Source organism: Oryctolagus cuniculus, chromosome 5 (genome assembly GCF_051225735.1).
Source record: "Oryctolagus cuniculus isolate XC-2025 breed Fujian yellow rabbit chromosome 5, ASM5122573v1, whole genome shotgun sequence".
NCBI classification, from domain to species: Eukaryota; Metazoa; Chordata; class Mammalia; order Lagomorpha; family Leporidae; genus Oryctolagus; species Oryctolagus cuniculus.
Window position 1 is genome coordinate 164,486,089 of NC_142871.1, and position 14,346 is coordinate 164,500,434.

A 14,346-nucleotide genomic window follows, 5' to 3' on the forward strand; every position below is an offset into this window, starting at 1 on the left:
CATATGAATACACAATTGTTCCAGGTCCATTTGTTGAAAAGATCATCCTTTGTTTATGAAATTGCCCTTGTAAGCTTGTCAACATTTAGTCCACTTGTGTCTGTATGGGTGTATTTCTCTGTTCCTATTGATCTGTTTGTATTTTGCCAAATGGCGTCATACAGTTTAATTTTAAAGTAAGTATATTTTTTAAATTATTTTTTGAGATAGAGTAGAAAGGGGAGAGAGGGGGAAGGGAGAGAGAGAGGGAGAGAGTTTACATTCATTGGTTCACTCCTCAAATGCTCACAGTGATCAGGGCAAGGCTGAATCAAAAGTCTGAAGCTGGAACTCAATCGTGGTTTCCCAGTTTCCACGGGGGTACAGGGCCCCAAGGTCATGACCATCACCTGCTGCCTCCAAGGGTGCACATTAGCAGGAAGCCGGAATTAGGAGCAGAGCTGTCTTGAACCCATGCACTCCAACATGGGAGTCAGGTGTCCCAACTAGCAACTTAACTGTGAGACCAAATGTCCACCCCAGAAGTATAAACTTAATTGCACTCAAATTGTATTTAACTTCATTAAATTTTGCCTTTACAAAAGAAAAAGTTACAATGAAATGTTAAACTTCAAATAGATGTTTCTTCACTATAGGAGATACCTTTTCCTAACACATCTTTCCAAAGTTATTAAAAATTTTGAAATCCATTAAAAGTATAAAGTAATTACATATTTTAAAATTAAATTTTAGTTTTAGACGGTGTTGGTTAATTATAAGAGATCAACACTTTAAAACATTAACATTTTCATTCTGTTCTCTTTCCTCCTTCATGTCTAAGTTTTTTCTTAGGGTGATGGTGGTTTTTATGTTATCAATTTTTAAAACGTCTTCTGAGGGCTGGTGTTGTGGCATAGCAGATCCGACTGGTTCGAGTCCCAGCTGCTCCACTTCCTATCCAGCTCCCTGATGGTGCACCTGGGAGAGCAGTGGAGGAAGCCCAAGTGCTTGGGCCCCTACACCCACCTGGGAGACCTGGAGGAGGCTCCTGGCTTCACCCTGGCCCAGCCCCAGCCATTGTGGCCATTTGGGGAGTGAACCAGCAGATGGAGGACCTCTCTCTCTCTCTCTCTCTCTCTGTCCTCCCTCTCTGTGGCTCTGCCTTTCAAATAGATAGAACGGATCTTTAAAAAATTATTCTGTAACTAAAGTTCTCAAAGATGCTTATTTTACACGAGTTTTTCTTTCCACTGACTCTTTTACAGTGCAGTCTCTGTTCTGGGGTTCTCTGACTCAGTCCTTGTCTACCTAGATATCACTTCTCACATGGCTCTTTTAGGGTGGCTACTACAGCCTCGGAGACCCCCATGCTTGGCCACGAGTGGTTGCCTCTGGGGCACTCACACAGCGTCGTAGCTGTGCAGAAGATCCTTGTGGCATCTTCTCATTCTCCCGGATCTGTGTAAATACTGACGGAGTGTTTTGCCACTGCATGATGCCACGTAGAAGTCCACAAACAGCCCGATTCCCTCCCTTGCTGCTAATTTGCTTTTTCTGACTAAATGGCTGGACAATTATTTCTTTTTCCTAAAGTTCAAATTAATTAAAATTCCCAAGCATTGAACAAATTACCCTGGAGCGCAGATTGCTCTTTCAATGTTTAGATTCAATTTTCCTCAATTATCTGAGCTTTTCTCACATTAATTAAGAATGTGTCTTCTGTTTCATCCGTTGGGTTCTCTATTCTTTTTTTTTTAATAGACAGTGAGAGAGAGAGAGAGACAGAGAGAAAGGTCTTCCTTCCATTGGTTCACCCACCAATGGCCGCCACGGCCAGCACACCGCACCGATCCGAAGCCAGGAGCCAGGTGCTTCCTCCTGGTCTCCCATGGGGTGAAGGGCCCAAGCACTTGGGCCATCCTCCACTGCCCTCCCAGGTCACAACAGAGAGCTGGACAGGAAGAGGAGCAACCGGGACAGAATCCAGGGCCCCAACCGGGACTAGAACCCGGGGTGCCGGCGCCACAGGTGGAGGATTATCCTAGTGAGCTGCGGCAACAGCCTGGGATCTCTATTCTAAGGACAGCAATTATCTTTCCGTTCTGTCATCTTTGTCCTTCATAACTGTTAGCAGCCCTCTTAATAATGAGCGTATTTCATTAGCATGTTCTCTACTTCTCTTCGACTTGTCTTCCATGTCTTTAGTTTTATTTTCAGCAGTGTCTAGCCTGTTTCCTGCAGTTTGTGTATTAGTGTTAGTCCTGCTAAAATGTGGTTTGGTCCTCGGTTTCTTCTCTTTAGGTCTGGGACCTCCTAAGACTTTGTGAGTCGTTCATTTTTCCCTCCATAGTTGTTTTCGCGATCTGTTCGCCCCATCTCCCACTCCCCCGATGTTTTTTGGTCTTCTTTCCTGATCATTCTTACACAGATCTTTTCCAGGTATTCTGTGGACTCAAACAGAGCAATCTCGAGTCTGTTTTCCATATAAGCTTAGTTTTATTTCTCCTCTGATGTCAAGTGGAAGTCAACGTGCTTCACGGCGCCTGCTCTCCTCTACCTTGTAGGGGATTGGCATGAGGAATGAAGTTTCACTGCAGAGGCAGACAAGCTTTGTTAGGATAATTGGACTCTACTCTTTCCTTTAAGATTCTGTTCAGTTTCTCCTGAAGAACCCACTCCCTCCCATTGGTGGTGTCTCACAGAGTCCTTTCCCCGTTGGGTTACCAGAGACAGAACTCTTCCTACCCACTTCTCCGTAGCACTTGCTCCCACTGTTCTGGTCAGAGCAAAGATGAGCATTCTCATCCAGTGTCTTTCTTTCCAGATTTTTGAAACATGAATGAGAAATGTGATGGATTTGTTGATTTGCAAATAAAGCATCTGCGAATCTGGTGCTTAGGGTTAGGGTTAGGGTTAGGGTTAGGGTTAGGGCTAGGGCTAGGGTTAGGGTTAGGGTTAGGGTTAGGGCTAGGGTTAGGGCTAGGGTTAGGGTTAGGGTTAGGGCTAGGGTTAGGATTAGGGCTAGGGTTAGGGTTAAGGTTAGGGCTAGGGTTAGGGTTAGGGCTAGGGTTAGGGTTAGGGTTAGGGCTAGGGTTAGGGTTAGGGCTAGGGTTAGGGTTAAGGTTAGGGCTAGGGTTAGGGTTAGGGCTAGGGTTAGGGTTAGGGTTAGGGCTAGGGTTAGGGTTAGGGTTAGGGCTAGGGTTAGGGCTAGGGTTAGGGTTAGGGTTAGAGATACTAGCTGCCCCCTGTTACCCTTCTGCTCCACGCCATAATCCTCATTCTTGTCTTGGCATCAGGCTTTGAAGTTTGCTGCCTTACGTTGTGCACGTTAGTTTCTAATAGAGACTGGTTGCGGTGCAGGGGGAGGATTAGGTTTTCATTTTCCCAATACTGTAGGGAGGGAAATGTAGTGAAACCTTAAAAAGAGCTGAACACTTCCTGCCCACAGCTCTGGGTTCCTGTTACCTACTTGACTTCCAGTCACCCAAGGCTGAGAGATTTTTGTTTTGCCACCAGTCATTCTCTGAGTTCGTGACCCAGTGTCAAACCATAAGGACCAGGATGCCACTGCAGTGTCTCCCACACATATCTTCTTGTCCAAGGAGAGAGATACTACTTGAACCCTTTATGTCTGTCAGGAAAAACCTATTTCTTTCAGTGTCTGAGCTTCTGAGAAATCAATGCCCTAGTTAGAAAGCAGTAGCTAATCTGGCAAATTTGCTATTTTTTTTTTTTTTTTTGTCAGGCAGAGTGGAAGTGAGAGAGAGAGAGACAGAGAGAAAGGTCTTCCTTTGCCGCTTTTTCACCCTCCAATGGCCACTGCAGCTGGCGCGCTGCGGCTGGCGCACCAAGCTGATCCAATGGCAGGAGCCAGGTGCTTCTCCTGGTCTCCCATGGGGTGCAGGGCCCAAGCACTTGGGCCATCCTCCACTGCACTTCCTGGCCACAGCAGAGAGCTGGCCTGGAAGAGGGGCAACCGGGACAGAATCCGGCGCCCCGACTGGGACTAGAACCCGGTGTGCCGGCGCTGCAAGGCGGAGGATTAGCCTAGTGAGCTGCGGCGCCGGCTGCAAATTTGCTATTAGAAGTGAGTTGTGATTTATCTAGCACCAGCACAGCTCAGCATCAACAATTAAAAGGTCTTTAGAGAAAAGAGATTTTTTTTTCTCCTTTACTTCTCCCCTTCGCCGATTGGATTCAGTCTTATGCTATAAATAGCCCTTTAATTAATGGTCATTTATTGGAAAATCAGACATCAGAAGCATAGTTTAGGACTTAGGAACTTTTACCTTTGAGATTCATTCCACTCCTCAGTGATAAGGTGATGGAAATGCAAGTTCTAAGATCCATCTACTCCCCAAACCACAAAGACCAAGCCGCATCATAGCCACGCAAGACACTCCTCAGAATTCATTATAACAGACACAAGTTTAGAGTAACCACTTCACCCGTAAGAAGTATTGGTTAGGAATAGAGTCAAAATGATTAGCCAAACTCTACTCCATTCTGATCAGCCCACAGATTTACAGGCCAAAGCCAAAATTTACATCAAAGGCATGAACTTACAATTAGCTGAACAAGGTCTCAGAAAACGCCAAGGAACTTTTTTAAAACATTGAGCACATAAACTGGGTGGTGACTGCAGCTATTCTTCACTCAGCCTGACTAGACACAGCATCAGAACAGCACATCTCCATCTGAGTAACAATGTTCCAGACAGCCCAGCCGAGGAGCATCTGCAAGGCACCACTCCGCACTGAGATGCTCCCCACACTTCAGCAGAGGGTCTGTCACTCACAAAGAAGACCCTTCCACATCCTGAGTGTTTTCTAGTATTTATGTTTGATCCAATGCTGCCTACTTACACAATGCCCATGTATAACTTCCCATCGGATTCCTGAACCTGCCATATTGTTTCATCACACCAAGCACCTACTCAAACTGTTTCCATTATGCAGATGGGCTCTCCAGCCCTCTGTCCCTCCAGATCTCACATTCATGCCATCCCTCTATCAATCCCCACTGCCACTCCCACCACCCTCCAAGCCTTCCTTTGGACCCCACTCTACCCATACATGTTCCTGACTTACCAATAACCTTTACTTGTACTTGATTGGCCTTTTGCCAAACTCTCAGAAGAGTGAGTTCTTACTCATCCATGTCCAGTGGCCATATGCTTGTTGACTATGCAACTGAGTATTGAACAACTATTGCGAACCAACACCAAGTCTCTGCTAGTACTTGCCAGAATTTTGAGAGATGTGGGTTTTATCTCTACTCCCAGTGAACTCATGAATGTGAGTGGAGAAGACATATTGTTCTACAACAAAATACAGCAATTCCAAGAGAGGGATCTGGGCAGGTGCTGAGGTTGATCTGTTAGTTGATGAAGAAGTAAAGACATAAAATACTCACCATATTTTAATATCGCTTCTATGGTTTTCATAAACCAAACACACATGCTTCACAATGCTCACTGGTGTCTTTTCAGCATAACCCAGACCTATGTTTCTCAAACTGTTGTGCACACAAACCTCCTGTAGCTCATATTAAAATGCAGATTCTTATTTGGTGATCTGCAGAGGGAGCCTGGGATTCTGCATTTCTTTCCTTAAAAATATTTATTTAATTAATTTATTTATTTGAAATGCAGAGTTACAGAGAGTGGGGGGGAGAGAGAGAGAGAGAGAGAGAGAGAGAGAGATATTTTCCACCTGCTGGTTCATTCCCCAAATGGCTGCAACAACTAGGCCAAAGCCAGAGGCTTGGAATTCCATCCAGGACTCCCACGGGCGGCAGGGGCCCCAGTACTTGGGCCATCACATGCTGCCTCCCAGCATTAGCCGGAAGCTGGATTGGAAATGGAGCATCTAGCCTCACTGGTGTTGGCTTACCCTGCTGTGACATAACACTGGCCCCCTAAAAAAAACTTGAAACACCATCTCTGTAAGGCACCTACAAGGATTTCTTTTCTTCTTAACTCAATGGTTCTTATGGAAGCACTTGCCAGCTTTTTATTTCATTGGACATCTCATTAGAGTCTGCCACTTGTCGCAAAAGCCAAATCTCATTGGACCAGTGATTTCTTATTTGTCAGGTTTGAGGCCCCTCCCCCAACACAAGATCACTGCTGAGTTTGTCCTCTTACACGGGTTCTGTTCTTGCTTCCTCATTCATTCTGCACTATTCTAGCCCAAACCAAGTGTCCTAAGTGTATCCTCTCCTGGTCACGTGGAGAAGAGGTCAAACTCGTCTTTGCTACTATTAAACTTCATCTTTCTACAAAATACACTATTTAAGAGGCAGTCTTGGGCCAGCGCCGCAGCTCACTAGGCTAATCCTCCACCTAGCGGCACCGGCACACCGGGTTCTAGTCCCGGTTGGGGCGCCGGATTCTGTCCCGGTTGCCCCTCTTCCAGGCCAGCTCTCTGCTGTGGCCCGGGAGTGCAGTGGAGGATGGCCCAGGTGCTTGGGCCCTGCACCCCATGGGAGACCAGGAGAAGCACCTGGCTCCTGGCTCCTGCCATCAGATCAGTGCGGTGCGCCGGCATGAGCGCGCCGGCCGCGGCGGCCATTGGAGGGTGAACCAACGGCAAAGGAAGACCTTTCTCTCTGTCTCTCTCTCTCACTGTCCACTCTGCCTGTCAAAAAAAAAAAGGCAGTCTTGATTATGTGGTTTTCCCTCCCATGCTTAGTTGTTGCATCACCTTCCCAGGAAACACGTCAGTAAATTGGACAGCAGCGGCATTGTTTTAACCATACAGGACACATGGAAGGCACTGGAAGCTTAAACTTACATGAGCCATAGCTTGGAGAGGACCCATCTAATTGACATTTCTTCCTTGTTATGCCTCATAACTTTTTTAGATTAATGCTAAAGATGATGAGGGTGTCATCGTTGGATCCTGGGACAACATCTACGCTTATGGTGTCCCACCATCGGCCTGGACTGGAAGTGTCGACATTCTACTGGAATACCGGAGCTCCGAGAACCCAGTCCGGTATGGCCAGTGCTGGGTGTTTGCCGGTGTCTTTAACACATGTAAGTATCCAAGTGAGTAATCTGTTTTGAATGCAAAGGAAATTTCACTTCAAGTCATGTTATCTATAAACTGGAAAGGAGATTTGGTAGTCCCTGTTGGCCCTATAGAATTTACAGGTGAGTATTCTGGGAATCTAGTCAATGCATAATTAAATTTTGCTGGGCCAAATCGGCTCAGAGTCTCTCTCTGGCTGTGGGATCCAGACAGAAAGAATGATGGGCTATTTCCCAGGTATCCCATCACTCAACACCGAGAGAAAAGGAGGGTCATGGAGGTCAAGTGAGGATGCCACCTTTCAAAAAGATTAAGCTAAAATAGTAAATGATAAGGAAAGATGCATACCTGCTTATTTGTTATTGGGAAGTTGTATAAATATATCCGTAATTTTTATCCCTGCTATCGACGGGATTGTGACAAGGGATCTCATCCCCATCTCTGCAGTTGGGTCCCAGTGCCTCTGAGCAATTAGATGCCAGAGCATAGTGAACAATCTTTACCTCCCCAGGGTGCCCTCCTGTTTTCAATCCATCCAATATCCCATCCGCAGAGTAAAACATATGGGAACAGAATTATTCTCTCCAGCCTCATGCATCATTTTTCAAAATGGCATTTGCCTCTCTTAGCCCAGAGAGCACTGTAGTGAATTCAGTGAATATTTTTAAAGATACATTGATTTCAGTGTGTCTTCATCATTGGTAATGATTTCATTCACATGTCACTTCTCCAGTCTTGGAGAGACAATAGGCACAGGGTGGACTGTCCTTTCTCCTCCTAATTAACAAAGAGTGTTCTGGGAGGGTGTGATAGTCGGCTGTCAGTCGTGATCACTAAGTGCAGGCTTTCTGAAAGAAGTGGGTTTTCTCTGGTTCATGGATTTGGAGGTTCACAGTCGAAGGTCTGGCAGCCGCACTGGTGGAGCCTCTATTTGGAGGATGGCAGTGGTGGGAAAAGCAGAGGAGGGCTCACACCGTGCGGCAGGAAGCAGCAGAAGCTGAGCCATACTCAAGCTTCCTGAGACCCCTCATCACGCCCCCCGTGACGGGTGCAAGGGCTCCGCACCGGGCCCACCTCCTCCACACCTCTGCTGACTTCAGCTTCTACTCCCTTGGAGCCATGCAGTGACGGCCTTGGGGTTTGATGTCTGCTGCAGTTCGTGATCCATGTCCTACTCAAACCATAGCAAAGGGGCTGGGGGCTGATGCCTGGGGTGAGGCCACTTCTTAGAACGATGTGAAACCTGTGTGTTTCAGTTCAAAACTGGGACAGTCCTAAGAAACAGCGATCCAGGTAGATGGGCTGCAAGTTGTTTTCTTTCCTCCCAGGATCTGATCAAGACTGTTTTCTTAGTCTTACACATAAACATGTAGACCCAAGGCTAGCTGAGCATCTGTTTCCGGGGAACAATGAAAGCCCAAAGTGTGGTCTCCTAGGAGTCTCTAGGAGTTCTAGAGAGAAGCTGGAATCTCGCGATGGGCAAAGGTTAGAGGGCGTCCCCTCCCTTAGGACTCCCAAGCCAAGCCATTCAAAGCTCCGCAGCCAGGCAGCCGCCCTTGTAAAATTTCTGCATGCAAACGGAAAAGACCCAGCCCCGCCGTGCCCGCAGCCACGTCGTACTGAGAACCAGAGGGCACGTCCGTTGTTGTGTTTTGTGTAAAAAAGTGTCATCAGATCTGTGCCTGAAGTCCCTGTGTTGTGGCAAATTAAGAAAAAGCAGAGGGGCCAGCGCAGTGGCACAGCGGGTTAGGCGGCCGACTGCAGTGCCGGCATGAGTCTTGGCTGCCCGGCATCCAATGCAGCTCCCTGCTCACGCACCTTGGGAAGGTGGCAGAAGACGGCCCAAGTGCCTGGGCCCCTGCCGTCCATGTGGGAGACCCGGATGGAGATCCAGGGTCCTGGCTTCAATCTAGGCCAGCCCAGCCATTGCTCCCATTTGGGGAGTGAGCCAATAGATGAAAGATCTCTCTCAATCTCTCTCTCTCTAACTCTGACTTTCAAATAAGTAAATAACTCTTTTAAAAAGAAAAAGAAAGAGAGAAAAAGCAGACGGGGTGTAGGGAAGGCACAGTGAGATGCACCTGAAGCAGGACACAGGATGGAAGGAGGACCAGGGGCCCCAAGGGCGAGCCTCACCTGTCTGAAAGCCATGAGGAAGGCAGACTCCAGAACAAGTCTCGCACTGTCATACCGTGGATTTTTGCTGAGTCAGAAGTCAAACATCACCTTTCACTTTGCTGAGTCAGAAGAAGAACCAGAGCGCCCTCTGTTCTACGGGCAGGCTGTGTTGGTAGGGGCTGCAGGCGGAGAGAGGAAGGGCAGGATGGGTGGCGGGGGTGGCTGCCACGACTGTCGTCTCGGGCGTTGAGGTCAGGGGTCAGGTCCGGCCGGAAAGAGCATTGCTGTCTCTCTCGCAGACTCAAGTTTGGACTTCCAAGGTTGTTCTGTTGAAGGGGATGCATAGTCTTTGCTTAAAAATGCTAAACTATTCAGAGGGAGGGAAAAAAAAAAAGGCAGGCCAAGTCATTAATCTTAAAATTGTCAGCCAAATTATTTCCAATGAGCCCTGATGTCTGGCGTCCTGGGAGCCAGGGAGGGCATTTGGATTAAGTTTAATCGATAGGTACATATGGCAAGAGATGCTGCCAGGTAATTCATTACCCAACAGTTAAAATGAATCTGTAGTGTCACCCTCCGCTGAGTGTCACACAACAGAGTTCCAGCTGGGAGTGCAGGGTCCACCGAGGACGAGCTCTGGACACTGTTAGCGCCCTGTGGCTGTTTCCTTCAGCGTGACCCCACTAACAGGACTCAAGTACTGCCTCGATGACCACATGATTAGAAACACGTGGGGTCTGCTTCCAGGACCATGCTGCAGTTGGCTGCCCTTGGTCCCAGTCGCCGCGCTGAAAGATGGCAGAACAAGAGTTGTCTCTGCAGTGCCCATGGGGCTGGAAATGGTCCTCCTTCGATAGGGAGTATTTGGGGAGGTGTTTTGTGTTGGTAAAGAAAGAAGTCGCATGCGAGAAAGGAGTCTTTGCTATGTGTTTATTAAGTGCGTGGTCTGTTCTTTCCTGTAGTCCTACGATGCCTTGGAATACCAGCAAGAGTCATTACCAATTATTCCTCGGCCCACGATAATGATGCCAATTTGCAAATGGACATCTTCCTGGAAGAAGACGGGAACGTGAGCTCCAAACTCACCAAGGACTCGGTGTGGTGAGTCCGTTAAACAGGGGCATTTATTGCTATCACATTACAGTGGACTGCACCTGCGCCACAGCACAGACATTCTCTGCCTACTTTTCCATTCTCCTCTGGCAGAAATATCTCCTCTAGGCAGAAATATCTGATTGTCAAAGAAATGTTTTAGTTCCTGAATCAGAAATGACACTGAATGGGCAGGTGAGTTCCCAGAATAAGAACTGATCACCCATGAAGACAACAGCAATTGAGAAAGACTGGTTCTAGCTGCAGCCTAGGACTATCTCAGCATCTTTCTGCCTTCGAGAGCTCACGGTGTAGCTTATAGCAGAGGTATTGAAGGTGAACACTCTCTGCATCAGTGTCCGAAGAGTAACATAGCTATCATTAATTACGTGCTTGCTGTATACCAATCTCTGTGTCTCTCCCCCTCTTCATGGAGGAGCGACACTGGACCCTGCGTTGTTCTTTTGTCTGCTCTGCCCTTCCCGGGTTTGCTGCTGGTTCTTCCCGGGTTGGGGCCGCGGGGGAGCGGCACACCGCCAGCCGGCTCTCTCGGGGGCTGCACAGGTGTTCCCTCAGATACATGTTCCCTCTTAGATGTTCCTGGTGCATGCCGTCTCTCTCCTCCTTTATAGTCCTCTTCCACCAATCCCAACTCTGCTACCCACACGCCGAGTACGCTGCTCTCCTCCAATCAGGAGCAAGTCCTACAGTTTATTAGCTGAACTGGAGGCAGCTGTGTAGAAGCTGTTTCCTCCTCTCCCAGCGCCATATTGTGGGAGAGCAGATGCATAGAATAAGTCTTAATTCCAGTAACTTAGTCTAGTCCGAGTTGCTCCCCACACTCTGTACACATGATCTTATATAATTGTTTTAACAGTGTTACCAGGTAGACACTGGTCATATTCCCATTCACAGATCAGGAAACTGAGGCCAGAGAGCTTTGCTCAAGGTCACACATCTGGTAAGGTGCAAGTAGACCCCAAGTGCCTCTGGCCCTTAACCATAATCTATTTTTACCTCTGTGATATAGGATTGCTCCTTGCATGGAAAACAGGGGTTCTCTTTGACTGTGTGCTCCATTTTTAAAATATTTATCTATTTCTTTGAAAGACAGAGAGTGTGGAAGAGACAGAGGAGGAGAGAGAGAGAGATCTTCCTTCCACTGGTTCACTCCACAAACACCTGTAACAGCCAGGGCTTCACCAGGTTGAAGCCAGCAGCCAGGAACTCCAATCTGGTCTCTTGTGTGGGTAGCAGGGACCCAAGCACTCTGGCCATCTTCTACTGCCTTCCCAGGTGCATCATCAGGGAGCTGGATTGGAAATGGAGCAGCCAGGACTCGATCTGGTGCCCATGAGGGATGCTGGCATCACAGATGGAGGCTTTGCCCACTGCACCACATCCCTGGCCCCCGTGCGCTCCCTTTGTATTCAGAGATAGAAACAGAAGTAAGCTGCAATGGTTTAAATAGACCGACCGCATGATTCTCTCCCTGCCCTGAACAGCTGAATTGCGTGCCGGTTACAGGGAGGTCAAGGTCTCAAAGAAATTCCCTTTTCCTTGGGGTCCACGCAGTCCAAATGAGATGGAAAGGGTATTTATGAAGGTCTCTGTGGGAGGCAATGGAAGGGTCTCTCGACTATTGTCAGGCACTGAACGAAGTGGAGTTTTTTAAGCCCAAAATGTGTCTCATGCACTTGTTACTGGTAAGTAACAAAGCTAAAGCAATGTGGGTTGGCAAAATGTCCAAGTGGGGATGGTAGGAAGTTGTACGCTCATTTTAAGAAGAATTAAAAGTTAGAAGCGCCTGAACTCGCCCCGTTACAAGAAAGGGTCCCGGCTGTAACTCGCCATCAGCGGCAAGCGCTCCTTTGAGATTATCAGAAGGACGTCATGGAAGTGGTAGCAAAGCCCTATGAATAAAAGGATGGCACACTTCTCTGGAGGGGAAAGAGCGAGCCGTGGTAAGCAGGAGAGCTTGGGGGAGACAAAACCTCAGCTCTGTGACTTGAACAGCGATTGACAGAGCCATTGTGCATGCGGAATGGGCAGAAACAGACCAAAATCGCTGCCCTGGGGGTGCACTGTGACAGCCCAGAATGGCAAAATTGGAATTATTTGGCATTCTCCACTCATCTCTTACACACACACACACACACACATACACACACACACTACCTTAGTCACCAAGTAAAGTTCAAAGCGATTCCTCCCTCTCCATTGCCCAAATGTCTCCCATGGCAAGATCCACGGGGCACGGCCACCAGGCAGCCACCAGGCGGCCACCAGGCCAGAGACAGAACTGGAGCTGCTACAGCATTGCGAGGCTGACCTCGCTTGTCCTTGGCCACTCTAGCTCTCTTCCTCTCCTAGCTCCCTGCTCCAAGTTCTCATCCTGTTCCTGACGCTCTGTGTTCCTCCAATATCCCATCGCCCTGGCACTGGGCCCCCACCGTCGCCCACCCTGCCCTGTCCACCCTGGGCTCCTCGTCCCTCCCCTCGCCTGACTCATGACAAGTTTCCGGGATGTGACAGCTGCCCATCTGCCTGTCTGAATGGCTGACGCTCACCTGGCTTGGGAGAGGCTCAAATCAGAGGCACAGGGTTACCTGGTTCTGCTATTGACTGCTGTGTGACCTTGGACAAAGCACAGCCTCTCTGTGCCTCCAATGTGAAGACAACCCAACTCCCTACTTGGCTGAACACGGCGATGTGCATAACAGGTGTCTAATGACTGTTAGCTGTTTTTATTGCCTTTGTTATTAGTGGCACAGCTGGCGTTTCTTGGCAGCAATATGTTGCCAGCCACCTAAATGCATTGAAGCAGTTAAAAAAAGAGGGGCTCTCCGTCTCCTATGCTGGCTGTGCTGTTACTGCCACTTGGGAGCATTTTTCTAAAGAGAAAGCGGAAAGTGTGCATCCCCAGCACAAACACTGGGGTACCTTAGAAGCTCCAGGTGTTCCGGGGAGCCATGAGTACGCCTATGACCCTCACTGACGCAAGAGGTTGGTTGGGACTGGCCCGGGACGTGTCAACCGGTCCAGGGTTGCTGCAGCCATACCCCCGTGTCAGCTCGCGCTGGGACAGCCAGCTGGCTGTGTGGCTTTGAGAAAACGATTTCACCTCTCTGAGTTTTCCTCATCAGTAGAATGAAGGTGATCTTAGCAGCTGCTGTTTCCTGTTGGGGTGGCTGTGACGATTAAATGAGTTCGTCCAGGTTAAATACCGATTGAGTATCCCTGATCTCAACATCCAAAACCAAAGATGCTCCAACATTCCACTGGGAGCAGGACGTGACACCCCCAGTGGACAGTTCCACACCCGGCCTCTCCTAGGACAGGTTGCAGTCAAAATGCTGGTGGACGAAAACTGCTGTGTAAAATTACCTTCAGGCTACATGTACAATCAGGTGCATATGGAGCATAAATGCATTTCCAAGAAATTACATTACGTGTATGAGCATATACCGAAATTGAAAAAAATTCTAAATCCCAAAGTTCTGGTCCCCAGACCTTTAGCTGGTGATACTCAGCCCGTACTTAGCAAGGTGGGAGGTGCGATACTGTTTAGACTGAGTGACAGCCGCTCTAAGCCGCAGGAGCCGCCTGAGCCGCAGGGCTGGCGGGCCAAGGAGGAGCCAGGGCACAGGCGTTCGTCCGAGGTTTGGGTGAGCGTGGGAGTGATTTTCTGAGCATCAGGTGACCGCTGCACGCCCAGGGAGGCACAGGCAGGCAGCCTAGGGCCCGAGTTTTTCCAGCAAGGGTTTCGGCAGCAGTTGTCCTCACTCAAGCTCTCCCCAACCCCAGACTGGCTTCCCTCTGCAGGCTCTCGTCAAACAAACCCATCCCAGCCTGCCTACTCCCTGCCTGGTGTGTGTGTGTGTGTGTGTGCGTGTGCCCCTTGCTCCAGCTCCAGCCTTCTCCTCTGTAAGAAGAGCAGGGAGAAGAAGAGAAGGAGCCAGGGAGTTTCGGAGGGGGAGCTGGAATATGGGGGGAGCAGTGTTTTAGGTTGACTGATAAAATCTGGGCTCCGTCCCTGGCTCTGACTCTTCTCCGTGACCATGGACTGCTAGGGACGGACAGCTCATTTTGCTACCCCCTGGTTTGCCCTGAAGTCTTA

General features: G+C 48.7%; 1 protein-coding gene across 1 annotated transcript in view; it reads left to right on the forward strand.

The window, feature by feature from the left end:
• The window catches only part of F13A1 (coagulation factor XIII A chain), a 178,110-nt gene that overhangs the window by 94,975 nt on the left and 68,789 nt on the right, over positions 1 to 14,346 (forward strand). The window contains exons 7-8 of the mRNA XM_051855142.3: positions 6,847 to 7,021; positions 10,097 to 10,235. Of these exons, the coding sequence (XP_051711102.1) occupies positions 6,847 to 7,021; positions 10,097 to 10,235 (314 nt within the window). The remainder of the gene's footprint in view (positions 1 to 6,846; positions 7,022 to 10,096; positions 10,236 to 14,346) is intronic.